At 43.3% G+C, this 24,185-nt stretch overlaps 1 protein-coding gene and 9 non-coding genes across 10 annotated transcripts; 1 reads left to right on the top strand and 9 right to left on the bottom strand.

Moving 5' to 3' along the window:
• Positions 1–135: 135 nt before the first annotated feature.
• Positions 136–208, bottom strand: trnat-ugu. Its single transcript has one exon. It is a non-coding gene; the product is annotated as a tRNA-Thr (tRNA).
• A 348-nt stretch (positions 209–556) lies between these two features.
• Positions 557–629, bottom strand: trnat-ugu. The gene has a single exon. It is a non-coding gene; the product is annotated as a tRNA-Thr (tRNA).
• Positions 630–982: 353 nt separating this feature from the next.
• Positions 983–1,055, bottom strand: trnat-ugu. Its single transcript has one exon. It is a non-coding gene; the product is annotated as a tRNA-Thr (tRNA).
• A 353-nt stretch (positions 1,056–1,408) lies between these two features.
• Positions 1,409–1,481, bottom strand: trnat-ugu. Its single transcript has one exon. It is a non-coding gene; the product is annotated as a tRNA-Thr (tRNA).
• A 383-nt stretch (positions 1,482–1,864) lies between these two features.
• On the bottom strand, positions 1,865–1,937 carry trnat-ugu. The gene has a single exon. It is a non-coding gene; the product is annotated as a tRNA-Thr (tRNA).
• Positions 1,938–2,290: 353 nt separating this feature from the next.
• trnat-ugu lies at positions 2,291–2,363 on the bottom strand. Its single transcript has one exon. It is a non-coding gene; the product is annotated as a tRNA-Thr (tRNA).
• A 383-nt stretch (positions 2,364–2,746) lies between these two features.
• On the bottom strand, positions 2,747–2,819 carry trnat-ugu. Its single transcript has one exon. It is a non-coding gene; the product is annotated as a tRNA-Thr (tRNA).
• A 353-nt stretch (positions 2,820–3,172) lies between these two features.
• On the bottom strand, positions 3,173–3,245 carry trnat-ugu. Its single transcript has one exon. It is a non-coding gene; the product is annotated as a tRNA-Thr (tRNA).
• A 353-nt stretch (positions 3,246–3,598) lies between these two features.
• Positions 3,599–3,671, bottom strand: trnat-ugu. Its single transcript has one exon. It is a non-coding gene; the product is annotated as a tRNA-Thr (tRNA).
• Positions 3,672–8,595: 4,924 nt separating this feature from the next.
• vash2 (vasohibin 2) lies at positions 8,596–18,052 on the top strand (the record flags this gene model as incomplete). The annotated part of the gene is given in 4 exon segments (XM_034122538.1): positions 8,596–8,833; positions 9,095–9,238; positions 12,995–13,095; positions 17,849–18,052. Coding segments are annotated over 4 exon segments (553 nt in total), but the record flags the coding sequence as incomplete, so codon positions are not given.
• Positions 18,053–24,185: the final 6,133 nt, after the last annotated feature.

Genomic DNA, 24,185 nt, shown 5'->3' on the forward strand with positions numbered 1-24,185 from the left:
CAGTGCTTTCAGGGAGTAGAGCTCCAGAGGCTCAAATGGTTCTGAGACCAGAGCCTCGAGCTCATACTGTCATATCAGCACGGCACAGTGTCACCTTTCACAGCTCTGAGGTCATACACTGAAAAGGAAGCTTCCAGGCCCCAGTGAGAATTGAACTCACGACCCCTGGTTTACAAGACCAGTGCTCTAACCACTGAGCTATAGGGCCTCACCTGTCACCAGACTATAATGACCAACATTTGAAATGCTAATAACAGGAGAGGACACGCCCTGTTTGCATAACAGGTATTGTGTCAGAGCAACCTTACCAGTTGGCTCTGTCAGTGCCAACCGGATCATCAAACAACTCGGGTGCACCGATAGAGCGGTTAACTCGGACACTCACTGACGTTAAGGCAAGTAGCAATGCTGTCTTCCACGACAGTGCTTTCAGGGAGGAGAGCTCCAGAGGCTCAAATGGTTCTGAGACCAGAGCCTCCAGCTCATACTGTCATATCAGCATGGCACAGTGTCACCTTTCACAGCTCTGAGGTCATACACTGAAAAGGAAGCTTCCAGGCCCCAGTGAGAATTGAACTCACGACCCCTGGTTTACAAGACCAGTGCTCTGACCACTGAGCTATAGGGCCTCACCTGTCACCAGTCTTCAATGACCAAAATTTGAAATGCTAATAACAGGAGAGGACACGCCCTGTTTGCATAACAGGTATTGTGTCAGAGCAACCTTACCAGTTGGCTCTGTCAGTGCCAACCGGATCATCAAACAACTCGGGTGCACCGATAGAGCGGTTAACTCGGACACTCTTTTGGCTGACGTTAAGGCAAGTAGCAATGCTGTCTTCCACGACAGTGCTTTCAGGGATGAGAGCTCCAGAGGCTCAAATGGTTCTGAGACCAGAGCCTCCAGCTCATACTGTCATATCAGCACGGCACAGTGTCACCTTTCACAGCTCTGAGGTCATACACTGAAAAGGAAGCTTCCAGGCCCCAGTGAGAATTGAACTCACGACCCCTGGTTTACAAGACCAGTGCTCTAACCACTGAGCTATAGGGCCTCACCTGTCACCAGACTTCAATGACCAAAATTTGAAATGCTAATAACAGGAGAGGACACGCCCTGTTTGCATAACAGGTATTGTGTCAGAGCAACCTTACCAGTTGGCTCTGTCAGTGCCAACCGGATCATCAAACAACTCGGGTGCACCGATAGAGCGGTTAACTCGGACACTCTTTTGGCTGACGTTAAGGCAAGTAGCAATGCTGTCTTCCACGACAGTGCTTTCAGGGAGGAGAGCTCCAGAGGCTCAAATGGTTCTGAGACCAGAGCCTCGAGCTCATACTGTCATATCAGCACGGCACAGTGTCACCTTTCACAGCTCTGAGGTCATACACTGAAAAGGGAGCTTCCAGGCCCCAGTGAGAATTGAACTCACGACCCCTGGTTTACAAGACCAGTGCTCTGACCACTGAGCTATAGGGCCTCACCTGTCACCAGTCTTCAATGACCAAAATTTGAAATGCTAATAACAGGAGAGGACACGCCCTGTTTGCATAACAGGTATTGTGTCAGAGCAACCTTACCAGTTGGCTCTGTCAGTGCCAACCGGATCATCAAACAACTCGGGTGCACCGATAGAGCGGTTAACTCGGACACTCTTTTGGCTGACGTTAAGGCAAGTAGCAATGCTGTCTTCCACGACAGTGCTTTCAACCGGTCCCCGTTTTTTTTTTTATGTATCTGCCGGTCCATGGCACAATAAAGGTTGTGAACCCCTGCTTTACACAACCTCATACTGTCATATCAGCACGGCACAGTGTCACCTTTCACCAAGCTCTGAGGTCATACACTGAAAAAGAAGCTTCCAGGCCCCAGTGAGAATTGAACTCACGACCCCTGGTTTACAAGACCAGTGCTCTAACCACTGAGCTATAGGGCCTCACCTGTCACCAGACTTCAATGACCAAAATTTGAAATGCTAATAACAGGAGAGGACACGCCCTGTTTGCATAACAGGTATTGTGTCAGAGCAACCTTACCAGTTGGCTCTGTCAGTGCCAACCGGATCATCAAACAACTCGGGTGCACCGATAGAGCGGTTAACTCGGACACTCTTTTGGCTGACGTTAAGGCAAGTAGCAATGCTGTCTTCCACGACAGTGCTTTCAGGGAGGAGAGCTCCAGAGGCTCAAATGGTTCTGAGACCAGAGCCTCGAGCTCATACTGTCATATCAGCACGGCACAGTGTCACCTTTCACAGCTCTGAGGTCATACACTGAAAAGGGAGCTTCCAGGCCCCAGTGAGAATTGAACTCACGACCCCTGGTTTACAAGACCAGTGCTCTGACCACTGAGCTATAGGGCCTCACCTGTCACCAGTCTTCAATGACCAAAATTTGAAATGCTAATAACAGGAGAGGACACGCCCTGTTTGCATAACAGGTATTGTGTCAGAGCAACCTTACCAGTTGGCTCTGTCAGTGCCAACCGGATCATCAAACAACTCGGGTGCACCGATAGAGCGGTTAACTCGGACACTCTTTTGGCTGACGTTAAGGCAAGTAGCAATGCTGTCTTCCACGACAGTGCTTTCAACCGGTCCCCGTTTTTTTTTTTATGTATCTGCCGGTCCATGGCACAATAAAGGTTGTGAACCCCTGCTTTACACAACCTCATACTGTCATATCAGCACGGCACAGTGTCACCTTTCACCAAGCTCTGAGGTCATACACTGAAAAAGAAGCTTCCAGGCCCCAGTGAGAATTGAACTCACGACCCCTGGTTTACAAGACCAGTGCTCTAACCACTGAGCTATAGGGCCTCACCTGTCACCAGACTTCAATGACCAAAATTTGAAATGCTAATAACATGAGAGGACACGCCCTGTTTGCATAACAGGTATTGTGTCAGAGCAACCTTACCAGTTGGCTCTGTCAGTGCCAACCAGATCATCAAACAACTCGGGTGCACCGATAGAGCGGTTAACTCGGACACTCTTTTGGCTGACGTTAAGGCAAGTAGCAATGCTGTCTTCCACGACAGTGCTTTCAGGGAGGAGAGCTCCAGAGGCTCAAATGGTTCTGAGACCAGAGCCTCGAGCTCATACTGTCATATCAGCATGGCACAGTGTCACCTTTCACAGCTCTGAGGTCATACACTGAAAAGGAAGCTTCCAGGCCCCAGTGAGAATTGAACTCACGACCCCTGGTTTACAAGACCAGTGCTCTGACCACTGAGCTATAGGGCCTCACCTGTCACCAGTCTTCAATGACCAAAATTTGAAATGCTAATAACAGGAGAGGACACGCCCTGTTTGCATAACAGGTATTGTGTCAGAGCAACCTTACCAGTTGGCTCTGTCAGTGCCAACCGGATCATCAAACAACTCGGGTGCACCGATAGAGCGGTTAACTCGGACACTCTTTTGGCTGACGTTAAGGCAAGTAGCAATGCTGTCTTCCACGACAGTGCTTTCAGGGAGGAGAGCTCCAGAGGCTCAAATGGTTCTGAGACCAGAGCCTCCAGCTCATACTGTCATATCAGCATGGCACAGTGTCACCTTTCACAGCTCTGAGGTCATACACTGAAAAGGAAGCTTCCAGGCCCCAGTGAGAATTGAACTCACGACCCCTGGTTTACAAGACCAGTGCTCTGACCACTGAGCTATAGGGCCTCACCTGTTACCGAGGTTCAATGACCAACCTTTGAAATGCTAATAACAGGAGAGGACATGCCCTGTTTGCATAACAGGTATTGTTTAAATAGTGTCAGAGCAACCTTACCAGTTGGCTCTGTCAGTGACTTAATGTCTGCATATTGTTCACTGAGCTACAGAGTCAGTTTAAAATACTCAAAAACATGCAATCACATATTAAACAGTGAGAAAAATAACACGTCTGCTGCCTGTCGGGACATATTGGTATAGAAAACCAGATAAACTTAAATCTTTTTGAGTGACAGCTTCTTGAAATCCTTTTCCACGGATTCACTTAAACAATGCATGTTCTTATCCATATCATTTTGGATTTATTTGAAAGTAATAAAGAGATACAGGGGAAGATAGTTATAGAAAGCTTTGAGAAAGAAGCAATGGAGGGAAGAGGGATGAATAGTAACAGTTGTTGTTGCTCGTGGCAGTTGGAGCTGTCTTTCCTTTCCTTCCCTGCTGACACTGATCTGAATTCTCTCCAGGATATTCAGGGCTTCTCTCGTGCCTAACCCTAACCCGCACCAGCTTTTTGTGGTGGGGTTTTGTGTGTTCACTGTGTGTGTTTGACTCTGTGTCTCAGGCCCCGGCTCCACGAGAACACATACGGCAAAACGCATCGGAGTAACGCAAACGCAACCGCAAAAAACCTTCCGACCACACGCAATATACACCGGATTGTGTCAAGCTCCAGGAGACGGCTCCGTTTACATCCAACCGCTGGAAAAGCTGCAGTACATATGCCGAACCTGTACGTGACGCTGTAACTTCCTCCACAAAAAGCAGCAACTTCCTCCACAAAAGCAGCGAAGAAGAATGGTTGTCATGGCTGCACTTCTGTTTATTCTCCGCGGTGGGGGCGGAGGGAACCGCGCAGAGTTTTTCGCCGGTCAATGTGTGTTAAAGTTTAAATCTTCATGCTTCCTCATGCAGCAGCTGATCCAGTAAGTAAACCCGACAGTAAAAATAAACATATTTATAACTAGTTTAGGTAGTTTGAGAGGTAATTAAAATAGCTACAGTAAGGGTGGTGATCTGACTTGAAGTGTGTGTTTTGCTCCCGCTGCTTCACAGCCGGAGGAGCTGCGTGTCTCCGTCCTGTCAGATTACACTTCACTCGCGTATATGTTCATATCGAGATAAAGATAAATAATCTGAATTCAGTGTGCAGTGTACTTTTGCGGGGGTGAGCAGCAGAGGTGGGGAGAGGCGGGGAGAGGCGGGGCTATGAAACGGGTGACCGTATAGGCGACCCCACGGCCCCGTTGGACCCCCCAGAGCGCTCCGTTCCCAGATCTATCCACCTTTGGACCCGTTGTCGTTTGCGGGGTCTGTTTCTACGTTTCTGTTACGGCGTCGTCGAGCTTAAAGGGCTATACGCATGAGAAATATCCGGATTCAACCCGTTTTCGTCCTCGTGGAGCCTAGGCCTCATTGTGTTAACTCATCAGCGAGTAGGGTTTTGCATCAGGCTGGAAAACAAAGCAGGCTCAAGGGTACAAACGTGCTGTAACCTTTCAAGATAAAGCAACGTAATGACACAGAGTCAACAAGAGGACATAATGTAAAGACGGCGTTTTAAAAGTTTACGACGAGAATTCTGGACTGTGTGGCAATAAGTATGTGGACACATGAACATTACACTCATTTGTAATTGTGCTCCCATCATAGCATAGCATCACTCGTTGTTTTCTATACTGTTTGAGTTTGGCATTCTGATTGTTGCCATCTTAGTTTTTAGCTGTCTCTGTATTTCAATTTTGAAGACGGTCGAGCAACCAAAGGCAGAACAAGATTTTTTTTGTGGGGGAACATAATGTTACAATTAACATCCATGAATTAAAAGGACACTCTGAAAGAGATAAAGCTATAAGACGATGAACCAGACAACACACAAAGAGGACATGCTGTAGTGGCGACCTGTCAATCACAGTGTAACCCCGCCCCAAAATAAAACCCTGTCTATTTAACTCTAAGTTGTACCATCAATTACAAAATTAACTTCATGCATGTTGAAAAAGACTTGACATTTGTAATTGGGTCTATAGTCTTATGTTCCCAATGTTTGCTGAGTTAAATAAAGTAAGAAGTCGGGTCATTTTTTCAAAGACTTCTATTCCTCAACGTCCTTCCTCTTACGTGTCAACCTACCTGGTAAAAAACCCATTCTAATTCAATCAAAAAAATGTTTGCAACCAGTGGAATTTCTCCTGCTGGTCGTTTGAAGTAATGCACCTTAAATGCACTTCAACTTTGGCTTCACTTGACTTGATCTTAAAAAACAGTTGGATAGGATGCAGGGCAGTCACGTTTGTTCATGCAATCACACTATTTATTGCCTAAAATATCTTTGTGCACTGAAGCATTATGATGTTGTTTAATTGGAAATCGGTCACAAGAACAGTCCCTTATTTTTGGCCACATTTCCCAACCATTCCCCAAGCTGTTGGAGAAGAAACAGCCTGCAGTTTGCAAAAAGCACATGACTCTTAGTAAAAGGCTCCATACATAAAGAGGATTCTATGTCTATTCTAGTAATTTCTTATCGGGGATCTTGCTGCTTTTGAAATGGAAAGGAATAGAGGAACAGAGGGAGAGTGAATTCAAAAAGCTTTTGGATTAGCTCTGCATTATATCCACAGATCAGGTTCCTCACTTACCTCTGCCTGTCAAACCTAGAACCGTGAAATGTGGTATTCAAAGGATAAGAGAGTATTAATAAAGCTGCTGTCAGGATGGGAGACACGTCTTTATTAGCAAGCGTCCTCCATGAAAGGAAGTGTTTGTTTAATGAAGTGTTTATTAGAGAGGAACGGGAGGTATTGTTTGTGGTAATGAACTGTCTTTGTGTTTCTGTCACTCCTCTGAAACATAAACATTAACATCCAGACATGTCTATCGTTGTTTATAGCAGATAGACGTATTGCTTTAGCCGTTGGTACGTCCTTATTTATCCTTTCATATTATGATCAATCTTTTTTTGCTATCTAAAATGATAATCCATACTCTGTTCTGCATCAAGACACACAGTCGTGTTAATACACTTTGGCGCGTATGTGTGTGTGTGTGTGTGTGTGTGTGTGTGTGTGTGTGTGTGTGTGTGTGTGTGTGTGTGGCTATCCTTGTGGGGACCTAAATCTGTTTACACAGTCACGTGTGGGGACTGGCTTCCCTTATGGGGACAACATGGGGGTCCCCATAAGGGGAATCAGTAATTTTAGGGTGAAGACTTGGTTAGGGTAAGGGTTAGGGTTAGGGTTAGGGTTAGGGTAAGGGTTAGGGTAAGGCATGTGTTGGTTAGGGTTAAGGTTAGAATAAGTCTCCAGGAAATGCATGTAAGTCAATGTAATGTCCCCTGAAGTAATGTATACATGGTATGTGTGTGTGTGTGTGTGTGTGTGTGTGTGTGTGTGTGTGTGTGTGTGTGTGTGTGTGTGTGTGTGTGTGTGTGTGTGTGTGTGTGTGTGAGATCAGTGGTCTCGTTATGTTGATGTTCCTTGGTGAATATTTAATTAAAACAGAGCAGTGCTGTTGCTTTGAGGCTGAGGTAACAGGCAGGTTTTCCACCGTGGATTGAACAGAGCAGATGGTTGGCTGCTGGCCGACAAAGATACTGTCCAGATCTCTGTGGTGTGTGTGTGTGTGTGTGTGTGTGTGTGTGTGTGTGTGTGTGTGTGTGTGTGTGTGTGTGTGTGTGTGTGTGTGTGTGTGTGTGTGTGTGTGTGTGTGTGTGTGTGTGTGTGTGTGTGTGTGTGTGTGTGTGTGTGTGTGTGTGTGTGTGTGGTGGTCGCACAGATTGCTACTGTTGGATCCCTGTCTGCTGAAGCTGGGCGTCCACAGCATGACAAATGACTAAATATAGACATTATTCCGTTATCATTTGTGGACTAATTAGCAGAAATCCCAGAAAATATTGTTGTGAACTTGTTTCTGTGTCGCTAAAGGGTGATTAACTTTCTGTTCATCTTATTTTATTGAGCTTATTTTATTGTTGAGATAAAAAGATCGATTTATTTCAAAAAATCCAGGTTGTACACTTAGAAAGAAATCTTAACGCAGTACAAATATACACCTTTTTTGTAAAAATGTACCGAGGCAGAGTGAAATTAATCTTCCACTTTTAGAAATCGGTGTGATGCAAGATAGTCGGATTTGAATGCATTAAAGAGCTGGAAAGAAGCGTAGGAAAAGAGAAAGGAAAAAAAATTAGATTTCCACAAGCGGTGGAAACTATTCTGGTGGAAAGATAGAGGAATGAGTAGGTCGAAGGTTCAGAGTTGCACAGAAATCCCACATTCCCTGACCATGTGTCACCCTCTCCTCAGGTTTCCGATGGTACCAGATAACTCACCTCTCTCTGTCTGTCTCTCTCTCTCTCTCTCTCTCTCTCTGTCTTTGTTTTTCTTTTCACATTCAGTCCGACAGGAGGCTTATTGCACTCACGTTGGCAGACACTGTTTACCCTGTGGCATTTTCATAGTCCTTCTGAGAATCACACTGAATTTAATTTCATGAGCCTCAAGCTGCCTCTGCTGAGACAAATCCAAACAACAACACTTTCCATTTCACTCATGCTGATTTTTATTTCAGGTTTGTTGTCATATGTGCAGCAGCATTTAGATTAGTTCATCTAACACGGGGGTGTCAAACTCAAGGGCCGCTGACCAAATGCGGCCCGTGAGTTCATTTGATGTGGCCGGCAAGAGCTTGCAAAGATTATAATACGTTTATTATACGCTTACATGCTGCTTTACAGAAGCACGTTGCCCATAAACTACATGTCCCACAATGCATCTTATTTTGTGACATGATCTAACACATTGAAAATAATACAACACCAAGAAAAGAGAACTCCTTCCAGATCTTTCCTTGACTCCCTGGTGTTGATCAGCTACCTGACCAACGGGCTGACGTCTCTCGAGCGTTTCCCCATCAGCTTTAAAACCCAGTTCTCCGGACACTGCTTCCACCACGTGGTTCTGGGCGTTTACTGCAACGGGCGCTACGGGTCGCTGGGCATGAGCCGGCGCCCCGACCTGATGGACAAACCACTGACTCACCGCACGCTGGGAGAACTGGTGGCCGACTTCGAGAGCTCCTACAAGAGATACCAGCACACTCTGAAGAAGGTGAGAGAAGGGTTGGAATCACAGTCAATAACACTTCATACCATATTGAAACTTTATTTATATAGCACTTTTATCACACAAGGGTTACTCAAAGTGCTTCACAAACCAGACACATAGACATTTACAAATAAAAACAATACCATCTCCCCCTCCCAGGTAACACTTCATACCAATGCACGCCTGAATAAAACAGGAACTAAATAAAATAAGAATAAAGCACAATTCAGTAAAAAAACGTGTCTTTTCCCCCTTCCTCTCCAGGTGAAGATCGGCCTGTACGTGCCTCACGACCCTCACGTCTTCCAGCCAATCGAATGGAAGCATTTGGTGTTGAACGCCGCCCGACTGGGACCTCAGGAGATGAGGAAGGAGCTGGAGAAACACGGCCGGGACATGAGGATGAAGGTATAAACTCTATGCACATATTAACATACACCTTAGGGTTTTATAAAAAAGTTATTCATCCCGTAATCTAATATCCAAAAGAATCATACTTCTTGGTGTTTTCCTCGATGTGGTTCACTGACGCTTCGGATAAGAACACTAAACAAAAGCTTAATGTTCAGAACCTGATACTTGCTTTCATTACATTACTATACTACATTACATTCAGTTAATGCTTTTATCCAAATTGACGTACATACACTTTGTAGACTTAGCTCTTTGGAGTGGGGGTTGAACCAGCGACCCTCCGATAGACGGTCGTTTAACCCCTGAGCCACATTCTCCCTTTTATTAGTAGAGTTGTCTAAATTACATTTCCCTGATAAATAACACTCCCTTTTCTTAACTTCACAGCCCACCTATACACCATACGTTTTAACAGTGTATATATGTACCAGGATCATAAATAAATAAAAAATACAAGTGAATAAAAAATGTACATTTCCCTGATAAATAACACTCCCCCTTTTCTTAGCCTCAGCGTAGTTTTTGTTAAAAGCATGCCGCCTGAAGGAGGGGAAGAAACTTTGCAGCATGAGAAACACACACACTGCACACACTCCACATAACAGATGGTAACAACTGGAGTATTCAAAGGAGTGCGTCAGAACGTGAAACCGTTTTTAGCCGTACAACAAATGTAGTGTTTATTCCTGTCCGAAGAATACAAACATGTTATTTAACAGTTCAATACAAAAGACCAACATGCCTCTGTGAATCAGATCGAGGAGGCCACATATGACCTTTATACAAATAAATGATTTACCAGTTTGTTTAAAAATACACTCTCAGGATGTACACAGTTACTATACAGCAGGGGTCTCAAACTCAAGGCCCGGGGGCCAAATCCGGCCCGCGACTTCATTTTATGTGGCCCCGCAAGAGCTTGCAAAGAATATAATAAGTTTATTATACGGTTACAGAAGCAGGTTGCCCATAAACTACATGTCCCACAATGCATCTCATTTTGTAACATGCACACTGAAGAGACTTGCAATTATTTGCCCTGGACTTCTGCTTTCAGACGTAGTTAATTGCTAAGTTATTATCCTATCCGATAATAATCCATGCAGAGGCAATAATGTAATATAATACATTATTTTATATATTTATTATATATTTATATAGTTACAACCGGCCCTTTGAGTGCAACCTTTATGCGAATGTGGCCCGCGATGAAATTGAGTTTGACACCCCTGCTATACAGGGTCACATGTGTTATATGTTCTGTAAGTAACTCGATTCAGCAAATTGACTTAATGTTCTCCTAAATGTGACTCAAACCTGATTAGATCTATTTAACCCGGTTAGCAGGTTCCAGCCTGCGTCTGTCAGAACGTTATTTTCATATTGAACCTTTTCACATCGTTTTTTTTAATAATATTTATTAGTTTTTATTCATCTCGATATAGGCAGTACTCATTTTAATTTAAATGCCTCAGTCTGGTCTTAAGTTTAAAGTTTTAAAACCAAGTTTTCTTCTCGTGGAATGACCCCAACACTCCGATGGAAACACTTTTATTATATCTTTCCATGAGACCAGAGATGGATGGAGTTTCCTTCACGGCGAACATGGAATACAAACCGTCAGGAATGATTTAGGGCATGATGGGGAAGGAAGGAATGGTGTGTGTGTGTGTGTGTGTGTGTGTGTGTGTGTGTGTGTGTGTGTGTGTGTGTGTGTGTGTGTGTGTGTGTGTGTGTGTGTGTGTGTGTGTGTGTGTGTGTGTGTGTGTGTGTGTGTGTGTGTGTGTGTGTGTGTGTGTGTGTGTGTGTGTGTGTGTGTGTGTGTGTGTGTGTGTAAGAGGGGGGAGACTCAGGGAAGTAGGTTGAATGAGGTTAAATGTTTTATGAAGCCAAATGAAAGTGGTGTGTGTGTGTGGTTATGTGTGAGATGCTGGTGTTGTGGTGACAGTGGTTCTGTATATGGAACGCCTTGCATGTCAGCAAGATATGTAGGTCAGGGAGTTTGCAGCTGTCACACATGGCTATAAAAACACACACACACGCACACACACACACACACACACACACACACACACACACACACACACACACACACACACACACACACACTCAGCCTGTGGTCAGCTGTGTGGTACTTTGTTGGACCGTTGTGCTATCATCTCCACTATTCTCCAGAGAATAAGAAGTTATTATAGACGTAGAACTAGTGGAGTTTCAGACTTTGACACTCGGGTCATTTAGTTTGCTCCCCTCTCTTCTTCAAAGGTGTGTTTAAGGGTTAAAGTTACCGCTGGGTTCATGTTACAGCCCGTGGAAACGCTCTGCAGTAAGTCATTCACCGTCCCCACGAGCATAGAGGTCAAATATGTGTTATGACAATGAAGAATGTACGGTAACTCGACCAGACTGCCACATCAAGGGCTAGATATAGCATGGTTTACAATTACACACTCATTTTGAGTCACACACACACACACACACACACACACACACACACACACACACACACACACACACACACACACACACACACACACACACACACACACACACACACGAGAGAAACAACACCAGCTGCAGAGTGTGAGCCATTTCCTGGCTTTTGCTTTTTTTTCCGGGAAAACTTGCCATCCGTGTACATGCCGCAGTTTCATTCTTCTTCTCCCGCTGCGTTCATAATGATAGCCTCAACTTGCTATTTAACACACACACACACACACACACACACACACACACACGCACACACACACACACACACACACACACTAAATGCTTTTCTCTCTGCATGATCACAGCAGTTTTTTAAGATCCAGTGAGGATAAAAAAGACAGAAAAACACATTTCTGTTCACAGTCAGTTTGCTTTTCTAGCGTCCCCCTCGTCCCAGTTGCACTCTCTTCCCCGCAGCTAAACGGCAGCAGCAGCAGTTGTTGTTGTTGGCGTCATGCTAGCATATTTGTGTACATTAAAATGCCTGGAAGAGTTCATAGGCTCTCTGTGAGGGTGTTGATAGGAAAGCCAGTGTGTGTCCTGCACTGTTTCCACTGGGTGAATGATTTGTGATGACAACAGAGAAAGTCAAATCGAGCAGAGACGAGACGTTTGTGAGCAAGTGGGAAGATTTGCTGCTCCTATGTTGTTGTTTGATATCATTGTATTCTAAATACCTTTTGGTTTTTGTGTTGTTAAACTGACCGAATAAGGACTTTTGAAGATGACACATTTAGGCTCTTAAAAATGAATAAATCAACATGGATTCTTGGCACTTAGGTCAGAGAAAGACAAGATGAAAGCAGACTTATACACAGCAACCACACATTATTAGGTTGTACATTTAATAAGGATAACATGATGAGTAGTTACACATTCACCACCAGACACATAGCATCCATTTCAACTCACTTTGTTTTTAACTCTGCTTTGGTCTCCACCGACTCCTGAGAATAAGTATTGCTCAGCCACATGTTCCACTTTCTTCACTATCTAATCTCACATTTTGTGTTCTGTAGGTTGAAAGTCAGGTAGTGGACAATGTATCATCAAAGCATTTTGCCGAAAACAGCTGATAGATATCCGGTACATTTCCTTTAAACCAAAAGAAAGAGCAAAAAGGGGCTAAAAGGCTACAGGAGTCAATGATGATGATAGAAAGTGGTTAACCTCGATGTCACTATAAAAGTATTAAAGTGTAGATTATCAGCACAGATATTGATATTAACTTTTGTCGCCTTGTGTGAATTTTTTTCAAAGATCCTCAAATCGTCGAGTGCCCAGTCACCAATCAAGGAGCGGAGCCGCGGGAAATCCTTATCACCACGGCGACGACAGAGCACGCAACGCAGAGACAAATCGTGAGTGTTCTCCATCGTGTGTGTGTGTGTGTGTGTGTGTGTGTGTGTGTGTGTGTGTGTGTGTGTGTGTGTGTGTGTGTGTGTGTGTGTGTGTGTGTGTGTGTGTGTGTGTGTGTGTGTGTCTCTTCTTCTGTCTGATATGCAGCATATGAGGCTTCTGAGTCCATATATGGATTTGTGTTTTATGCAGCATCACAGAGAACATAAACCAAACTCAATAGAGACATCTGGGAATCTGAAACCTTATACAAGATATTTATTATCTCATCAGGAGCTACTCTCTCATTTGGCATTTATGAAGAATAACTAGATTTTTTTAATTATGTTTTTGGTGTCTGAATCCCTTCAAAGAGGTTTTACAAATGGTTGTATTAGTTGAAACCACTTAAGACAATCAAAAAAGGAAACAAAGTAAAGTTTTAACTTTAATATCCCATGGGTTAAGACTCTTGAAAGTGTGTTAAAACTTTCAATTCAAACTCAGATTGAAGGTAGGCAGCCCTTAAAAACACGGTGACTCACCACTCTTGTTCAGTGGCGAGACACACACACACACACACACACACACACACACACACACACACACACACACACACACACACACACACACACACACACACACACACACACACACACACAGGATGATGAGTGTGTGTGTGTGTGCTGTCAGCTGTGTCTCGGGATGTAACACAATCTGACTTGGACAACAGCTGCAGCCCCTACTGCAGAGTCTCCATAATCTCTCTCACACACACACACACACACACACACACACACACACACATATACACACACACACACACACACACACACACACACACACACACACTCTGCACCAGAATTAGTGTCAGTCCCGGTGTTGCCATGTGACGTGACTCAGCGATGACCTTTCTGATGAGAAGCTCCGACAGAATGAACCGTATAATTATTCAGACGGGAGCGCCGCAGGTTTCTTTTCAAGTCAAATGAGAGGTGGAGAGTTTCTTTACTCGTGTACATCTGCTTCTTTTCACTCCAACACATTGTTATTTTAATCTTTGTGAAAGCTAATTGTCTCCTCAGTGCAGAAAATAAACTGCAGGACACATCAGAGCTTCACATTCACTTCTTAAAGCTCCTGAATGTGGCTCTTAAAAAGCTATTACTGTTATCAGCTGAGCTCTTAACAAAGTGTTTCCACTTCAGAGCGACACAGTAATAATCTGTGCTCGTTAGAGAGGGTTGTTCCAGCTGAAGGACTTTATAAGAACTGCCTGCAGGCACACACACATGCAAACAGGTTACATGTAAAAGATACCGTGATTTAACGACTAATTGTACTTTTTTAGTTTTCAAAGGTTTGTGGTCATTTGTTTGAAGAAAGTCCTCTTTGTGGCTGCCATTTAAAGGAGACCTATCATGCTATATTTGAATAATATATTGTAGGACCATACCTATATAAGGTATATTTATACGTTTTCTTTTTCAAAATACCAAACAGATCATGCATTTTAGCCATGCCTCATTTCGCTCTATTTTGCTCTCCTCCACCCTGTCTTTGCATGCGCTGCAGCTGACCACGCCCCCCTGCAAAGGAGGGGGCCGAGTTACGAGCGTCGTGTTACCATGCTGTTACCATGCTGTTACCATGCTGTTACCATGCTGTTACCATGCCACGGCAACCTCTCATTCCCCTGATTGGTGGAGAGTTGGCCATATAGGCGGAGCTCCTCGTCACTGACGTCAGACTATTTTCAAATCTGGATCAGTTTTTATCAGATCCGTTGCAGCCCCTTTTTTTAGAGATTTGGGTATGGAGGAAAATAGAGAGGGTTGTGTTTTCTGACACTTGGTGAGTTCCCTGGAACACCGGGGACACATGTTCATGTAGAAAAGACGTACACAAGTGCATTTTGCATGATAGGTCCCCTTTAATTGAAAATGATGACAATAAAAAAGAAATTAAGGTGTATTTTTATGCTTTACTTCTAATTCATTGCTTTTATATGTAATACTTATTCACAATTCATTAGCTTTGACAACATTTAGTGCTAATTTGTCATTATGAAAATTCCCTGTTTTGATTTCAGCTCTGGGAACTTTACGATGTCATACCCTGAATTGTTAAAAATCATATTATCAGAAAGAAAATGAACCTGTTGATAAGTGCATTTTAAAGAATTGATTAAGCTAAATAACACATTGTTCTCACTTTAGATCAGACACCTGAAAAAGACGTGGTTAAGTTAAGTTCGTAGTTTATTGACTGCACGATAAATGATGCAACTCATAGTCATCGAGAGCTTGTTACAGGAACCTTATTATAAAGCGCTACCAAAAAAAGAATAGGGTTATAAGACATACAATTGTCTTCAAATAAATAATCGGTAACACTTTATATTAAGGTACACAAATTCACCATTAACTAGTTGTTAATTAACATGCATATTAGCAGTATATTGGCTCTTTATTAGTCATTATAAAACACGTATTAATGCCTTATTCTACATGACCATATTCTACAAGTAATAGGCCATTAGTTGAGAACCCTCTTATTTATTGCAAGTAAGGAAGTTGTACATGAGTTGTGGTCTTAATATGCTCTGCTCAATATGGGCCTAATAAGGCAGTAGTACCACAAGAATAGTAATTCTCCCTTAATAACACTTAACAAATCTGATCTGTTCTTATGTAACAAGACATGAAACTATAAGTGTTAATTAAGTCTAAATAACTACAAATTAAGTTTTCTATCTAAGTTAACCCAAACCCCAATATGCATGTTAATGAACAACTAGTTGATGGTGAATTTGTGTACCTTAATATAAAGTGTTACCAAATAATCATTTAAAGGTCCCATGTCATGCTTTTCTGGTTATTACCCGTCCCCTTGTGTGTTATGGAGGTTTCTCTGCATGTGAACGGTCTGCAGAGTCACAAACCCTCACAGTACACCCTGTAGTGAGTAAAACTCTAACACAGAAAAGACCTGTCTATGCTGCCCCAGAACGCCTTGTTGGAGATTTCTCTTTTTCCATTGTTTTCTTCCTGAGTATGGTGACGTGACCATACCCAAATGGACCAATCCGTGGAGCTCCTCACACACCAGGATCCCTTGGCGTCACTAAAGTGGGGGGACCTTTGGCGTCGATTTTCAACTATCAGGGAGTCTTGGATAGAGCTCCCTGAACGTTGGTAATAGACGAGTTGGGATCGCGGAGAAACACTCACTCACTGAGTTTCGCCGTGTCTCGCAGACCCCACGCAGCAACCAGGAAACGACACCAGTAACCCAGCTCACACTGTCCGCTCCTCGAGCCTCAAAGGGCGGAGCAGCGAGCCCCGCAACGTCCCGCCAACACGGCACCCAGACCCCACGCAGCATTCCCATCTGTTTGTCATGGTGTCATTTCCTGGTTGCTAACAAACGCCATTGTAACACATAATCACTGATGTTAGAAGTTAGAGCGATGCAAGATGACAAGAACAGGACGTAAAGGAGAGAGGGAGAAATAAAGGAGAGGACACGGGTAGAGAGGGCAAGAAGAAGAGAAGGAAAGGATGAAAGGAAATGTGAGAGAAGACAGGAGAATAAAGATGGAGAGAAGACAGAAACATGTAGTGGAAAAGGCAGAAAAGAGAAAGTGAAGAAAGAGAGAAGGAGGAATGAAAAGGCTTCAGCTCCACATGTTGGCCTCAACTAATCAACTCTCCTCCTGATGTGTCAGCGAGAGAGCTTGTAAGCGACCTTCGAAGCACAAATTGCTGAAGAAAGTGAAAAAGGGATGAAGAAGAGAGGGCAGGAGAAGAGAGAGAGAGAGAGAGGATTACATCTGATGACTTTTAGAAACTCTCACAGAGAAACTTTCCCATTCTCATTTTCTGCACGTCTTCAGTTTAAAGAGAGCACTGCAGAGATCTGGAGTAAACAAACAGAGAAGGTTTATTGAAGATGTTCTGGAAGCAGATTCTACCTTTTGAAACGAGCTGAAGATAAGTCTGGAGCTTGTAAGCAAAACAAATAGTTTGTTATCTTAAGAAAATGGCTTTTAATCCTATTTTTTGTAAGTTTTTTCTGTCTTCTTCGATTCTAGTGGTGCATTGCTTATAGATGAGAGGAACACATGCGTCACTTCAGGGCAAAAATGACGGCTCCGCCCACTTTTGGGGGAAAACAAAGCTGTCCTTTGAATGGCGGTCAATTCAAATTCTGAAGTTTTTGCCAATCCGATCAGAAATGTAAGAAAACCGTGGATTTTTGGATCTTCAAAGAGCCCGATCACGATGGCCAGACAGGCGAACAATTACATTAAATCATTGGAAATCGACGATCGGGCTCGATATATATAAAAAAGCAACCAATCAGATATTTCTCTGGGTCTCTGGGTAGAATATCCTTCAACAAGGTATTCTATATCCTTGATAGAAGGCTTTGGCCGTTGCACTGAATGAGAGCGCACGTTTGGATTGACAGTTTGATCAACCAATCATATATTGATTTGTAGCCAATGAGCGTATTCTTTCAGAGTTTCCCTCGGTTCCAGGGTACTCTAGAAGACCCGGTAGTTCACTGGCTCGAGACAGAGGACCTAGATAAATGCGACGAAGCAATTCATGCCGTTTTATACGTTGAAATGGCAACAGGTGAAGATGATGTTGTCAGTACCCTTTTCAAGACGACAATTCAGTGAAAAGACGGACATTATAACGCCGGGGTGTCTGTGTGTCTACAGAAGGTCCAGTTGTGATAAACCTGATTGTGTCTGTGTTTCAGGCCGGCCTCGGTGGACAGGAAGCCTCCGGAGCTCAGCACTCTGAACGACGGGTACCAGATCCGCATCTGACCCGTCCTTCTGCTCCTCATCGTCAAACATCCGTCCACTGGCGAGTCATTTTCCACCATCACGTGTTTTCCAGGAGCTGGATCATGGACACACACACACACACACACACACACACACACACACACACACACACACACACACACACACACACACACACACACACACACACATACACACACACACACACACACACACACACACACACACACACACACACACACACACACACACGAAACAGGAGGAACTTCTAAAAGCTGAGACTCAGAGAAAAGAGAGTGACTGGAAGGAATCCTTCATCATCATCATCATCATCATCATCATCACACCGCTGAAATTGCACATTTCAATCTGAGGAGAAACGCTCACCCTCTGTCACAAGATCTGAAGAAGTGATACCAGCGTATTTCTAGATTTCCAACATTTCAATCAACTGGGAATTAAAGAGCCGGGACAACAAAGTGTTTCCGTGACCTCCTCAGTGTCTTAAAGAAGGGCTTCAACAAAACATGAGGGAGAAGGAAGGTAAGATAGATATCCAAATGTTTGTGTGAAGTGGTTTAGAGAGACGGGAAGCCATGGTGGGAATTTGACGACAAAAAAATGTTCTTTTTTTTACAGAACGTGGAAAAAAAACATGTGGTTTTGTCCTGTTATCGTGGAAAAGGATTAGTTATCACTCTACTTTTAAAGCACAATTTCCCTACAGAGAGTTTTGGAACAGGTTTTGTTTTTGTCAGTTTTCCAACATGGCCGTCGTTCAGCCTGCAGGGAGACAGGCGTCTGTAGGAAGCAGGTTCACAGCTCAACGTGTTGTTTTCTCACTTTATTCTCACACACTCGCTCAGTTACAGACGCAGAAAGGGCTCAGTGAAGCTCCTGGAGTAACGTTTTAGTTACACTTTGACTTAAGAAGACGAGTAATTACACTTCCAGGTGGTATTGATCACATTAGACGAGTGTGGAATAAAGAGAGGACGAGTGATGGAGGATGGAGGAAATCAAAGGGGTGAGAGAGGGAGAGGATTCACAGCAGGAGATCAGATCATTAGAGCACTGCGGCAAACCTCCTGCACCCCCCCCCCCCCTCCTCTTCCTCCTCTTCGTATTCTCCTCTTCCTCTGCCCTCTGTTGACAGATATCTGAATACATAAACACTGCTTTCCAGGAAACATGGAAAGAGTCCATCTCAGTACAGAGGAGAGGCAACAACTTCATTTCTTCATCTAGATTTTAAACAGCAGGTTTTTTAATTACTGACCTTCTAATTGGGACCTGGAGACACTTGAGCGCCCACTTTACTTTTTAAGTGATATCAACTAAATCAGTTAAACTAAATTCTGTTACTTTTATTTCAATTCTTTCAATTTTCTCTTGCTTTTTTTGGTGTAAATTGGATACCTTCACCTCTTTAGAACTCTCCAACCCACTCCAATGTCCACACTGAACTTATAACCTTTGGTTGCAAGTGGGAACAAATGGGGAACCACTGATGAATGAAACCAGTGGTTATGAGAGGCCTGAAGAAGTGAACGTATCCACTATGACACAAGACTTTACTTATGGCGCATTTCCACTGCAGCGCGTAGCACGGTTTAAGCGTGCCGTGCCAAACCCGGCCCGTTTTTGGTTGCGTTTCCACTTGGCGTAGTTCCGGCTAACGGCTACTTTTTCACAGTTTTTCTGGCTCTCCAAAATCGTGGTTCTTTCCGGGCCAACAAACAGGGCTGAGTCGGGCTGAGTATGCTAAACTAGAGAGAGAATCGCTGGCAAGAGGGCTACAACTACAACAAGATGAACATATTTGACCGTGATTAAATTGTAATACACGTTTCAAAATGATGCCGAAGTAACAACATACTGATACCGGTTAGTAAAAACCATGAATTAATGCTTTGTCAAGTCTGCAGACAGACGGCAGGCGAAACACCTTTTAAAATGCGTGTTGTCTAAATGGAGATTGGCTAAGCTAACGCAGTATATGCTCCAACCGTCCACACTCACAACAACGGCCTATACAGACATAAATAAGGCAGCGACTGTATTCACCATGACACAGGCAGTCTGTGGTTTGTACTTGTTTAACTTTTGTCTAGTTTCTGAACAGATATGAGGAGCTGTGAGCTCTGAGTGCTAACAGCTAACGGCTGATGTTGGTTTTGTGGTTCGCATTGAAGATGACTTCACGGCTCCGCCTACACTGCGTTACTATAGTTACTGCCCCAGCTACTAAACTGAGCCGACCAAGGCCTAACTATACCGTACGAAGCCGAGCGAGGCCCTGCAGTGGAAATTAGTGTTACAGTTCTTCATCTTTTCTCATCTCATCCCCTTCTTGTCACTCAGTTTTTAAAAGTACTAGAACAACAATAAACACATTACCTAAGATTCAAACATGAATGAAACAGCAACAACCACAACACAGTTATTTAAACATAGACAGAAATGTGTAGGACAGGTTTAGCGTCTCACTAATGGACCTTAAGAAGTTTATACTGTATTATTTACCAAAAATCAATCACTAGCATCTCCAACAAGTATCAGAAGGCTGGAGGAGCTTCATATGTGATGACTAAACCCACCTGTAGCCCACCATGTGATCACAGTGAACACACAGCTGGAAAATACAATCATCCAGCTGTTCGTCCACTCAGACAAAGGACGAGGAGGCAGAGAGTGAACGCTCTGAAAAAGACTTTGTGATATCAGAGTGGATGTTAGAGATCAGGGATGCACGGTCAGCACTCTTTAAAAGCTCCAGGATGATATTATCTGGCCACGAGTTGACGAAACCAGACAATATATTAGAGTTTTGTCTCGTTTAAGACTCAACGATGGATGCTTTTGTGGTTAGACAGAAATGTAAAATGTCAAAGTGTTTGGTCATGCAGGTTTTCAATCAGTTACTCGTGTTTTAAGATCATCGCAGGAACGAATAAGAGTCAGGAAACCGTGAGAGTTATCAGAACAGTTTGTTCCAAGTGACCTGTTTGTACTGAATGCACTGCGTCTCACTTGACGTATCATGAGGATTGTCCAAAAAGATCTAATCAAGTTTCATTTCGATTGTTTGTTTTTTGGACTCTCTTGTCGAAGCCTTCTGTGAATCTCAGCTGAAACGCTTGAAATCAAAGAAGCTTGAATTCTCCGGTCACGTGTCCAGTTTGAAACTCATAGTTGGTCATTTTAAACCTTTCTGATTTAAACGCTTGAAAAGATGGTCGGATATATCAAAGCCAGACAAAACAGTTATTTCACAGAAACAGACATTCAACACAGACTGTACTTGGACATATATCTACGTTTATTTATGTCTGTTACATCCACAGAATGTACTGTACAGGTCTAAGCCTTCAGCGAACAACTACACAAGTCAGTTAAATACAAAATAAAACACATGTTTATGTACAAACAGCCCACCAGCATTATTCATTACATTTCATTACATGTTACTTGTTAGACGCTTTTATCCAAAGCGACTTACATACTCAATACTGTGGGGTGAAGTGTCTCAGGGACACAACGACATGCTGACTGCAGCGGGGTTTGAACCTGTGACCACCTGATCCGAACACCAACGCTCAACCCACTGCACCACACGCCTCCGCATCTCTAAGGGGTTTGATGCCTTCCCTAAGGGCTTTTAGAGAGAGTTAAATCCATGAAATCTACTGACGTCTGTAGTTCGTATCTGAAGGATTAAATCTAATGGTATTTCCCAAAATGAAGATTATCTTTGTTCAATAGGGCTGCACCGGACCATGAGAGGGCAACCGTAAAACAAAACAAAAATGAAAAATCGAAATCCTTTATCAGTGTCTGCGACAAAGGACAATGTTTGAGTTCAAGTAGTGGCAATAATGTGCCAAAAGAAGCCAAAACATACGAGCAAAACTGCTATCAAGCAAACCTGGATGTAAGTGAATAATAGAATACGTTAATTGATGATTGGTGAACGTTCTCTGCTGCCACGTTGTGATTTAAACAAAGTGTATGTGTGACCTGGTGCAGCTTTAACGTCATATCACCTGGAGCAAAGATAATCATATCTGTGAAGTTTTGGGGATAAAAACACGTTTGTTGTTTTCATCGTCACTCGAGATCATGAGGATGTGTGTGTACGGACTGTTTCTGAATATCGTCATCTGATGGTTTTATGGCTTTTCTTTGAATGTTTCTCGTTGCTTGTCGCTCTCAGAACATCAAGTGTGTGTTTTGTTGCCGACTGAACATCCGAGCTTTTGGTTTCCACAACGAGCTATGCACACAAACAAATCTGTGTCTTCCACAATTCAAACCCTGGAGGAGGAAGGTGTTTGTGGCTCCATCTACTCAACAACATATCTCATTTTAAAACATCTGTACAGAGAAAACACCTTGGACAGTTAGACGTATCCTCTATGCCAACAACTGTTAGCTTTTAGCATTCGCTCTGGGTGCAGAGAGGGAAAGCAGAACACATTTAGTTTACATGTTTCTGATGATGATAGAGATCTGACTCAAAGCAACCAGCGCAACATGTTAACATTTCTATTAAAACGTTGTAAAAGTCGGTGTTTGTTAGCATTCACAAGAAGCACAAAGCAGCTTTTGAAGTATTTAAATTCCTATTTGACACCGGTGTGTGTTGCGTCCACTTGATGGAGTTCATTGTTGGAGCTATATTCATGGAGATGCAACTGTTACCACGGACCTACACTTCATAATGTTTGTCAACGCACACATGATCATGGAAACTTTTAAGACTGAAGACAATGCAGTTCTGGGGATTTTATGACTCTTCAGCAAGGACACGAAAACAGGACCTGAAACAAATAAACTCCAACGTAGCGACACTTCTGTGCTTGATCATTTATATTATTGAATGTTTTTGTTTTGGTTTGAAATATGATTCAGTTTGTGGTTTTGACTTCTCAAATCTGTTGTATGGAGACATTTGGGTTTGAATCATTGATTGTACTCTTATCATTTTGAATGAGAAGCGTCTGTTTAAAGAAAGAAATACACCTTGTAGTAGCGGGTGTGTTTTTTGATGGCCTTTGACTTGTTTCCAAAGTGCTGATATCTCGTTTCTCAACTCCACCTCGGTCCTGAACTAATGTGCTGCAGTCTGTTGGAAATGTCTCCACGCTGGATCACAAATCTGACATCACGAAGATCTTGAAGCTCTGTCGGCCCAATTATTATTTCTCAATCCTATAGAAACTGTACACACTAGCTGACAACAAGGATGCTAATAACTTTAAAGGTCCCCTATTATCCTGTTCTTCATCAATATATCACAGGTCTCAGGTATATACAGAACCTGTCTCTGATTGGCTGAAACACCAAACAGATCATTGCAGCATTACCCATAATCCCCTCTGTTTCAGCCCTGTTTCAAAAGTGCTGATTCTCTGTCTGTTACTTTAGATGAAAGTAAGGAGCCCCTCCCCACGCCCCTCTGAGAGAGATTTGGTTACAAAGAACTCAATGGTGCTCTAGGAGGAGATTCAGGTGATAAGGTGTGGGGGGGGGGGTTACCTTGGTTGCTGATTGGCTAATGGTTACACAAGACAAAACATCGTTATGACATCATAAAGTGGCCAAAATCTGATCAGCTCATTTTCAGACAGGTTTTTATAGAAATGGATCAGGAGAAAAAGAGAGAGAATCTTTGTTCCTGAAACTTTCAGAGTCTCTTTCCACAGAGGGGACACATGGTGATGTAGAAGAGACATGAAGAAGAGGGGACACATGTTGATGTAGAAGAGACATGGAGAAGAGGGGACACATGTTGATGTAGAAGAGACATGAAGAAGAGGGGACACATGTTGATGAAGAAGAGACATGGAGAAGAGGGGACACATGTTGATGTAGAAGAGACATGAAGAAGAGGGGACACATGTTGATGTAGAAGAGACATGAAGAAGAGGGGACACATGTTGATGTAGAAGAGACATGGAGAAGAGGGGACACATGTTGATGTAGAAGAGACATGAAGAAGAGGGGACACATGTTGATGTAGAAGAGACATGAAGAAGAGGGGACACATGTTGATGTAGAAGAGACATGAAGAAGAGGGGACACATGTTGATGTAGAAGAAGAGGGACCATGTTAGAAGAGAATGAAGAAGAGGGGACACATGTTGATGTAGAAGAGACATGAAGAAGAGGGGACACATGTTGATGTAGAAGAGACATGGAGAAGAGGGGACACATGTTGATGTAGAAGAGACATGAAGAAGAGGGGACACATGGTGATGTAGAAGAGACATGAGGAAGAGGGGA

This window comes from Trematomus bernacchii, unplaced genomic scaffold, assembly GCF_902827165.1.
Source record: "Trematomus bernacchii unplaced genomic scaffold, fTreBer1.1, whole genome shotgun sequence".
Taxonomy (NCBI): domain Eukaryota; kingdom Metazoa; phylum Chordata; class Actinopteri; order Perciformes; family Nototheniidae; genus Trematomus; species Trematomus bernacchii.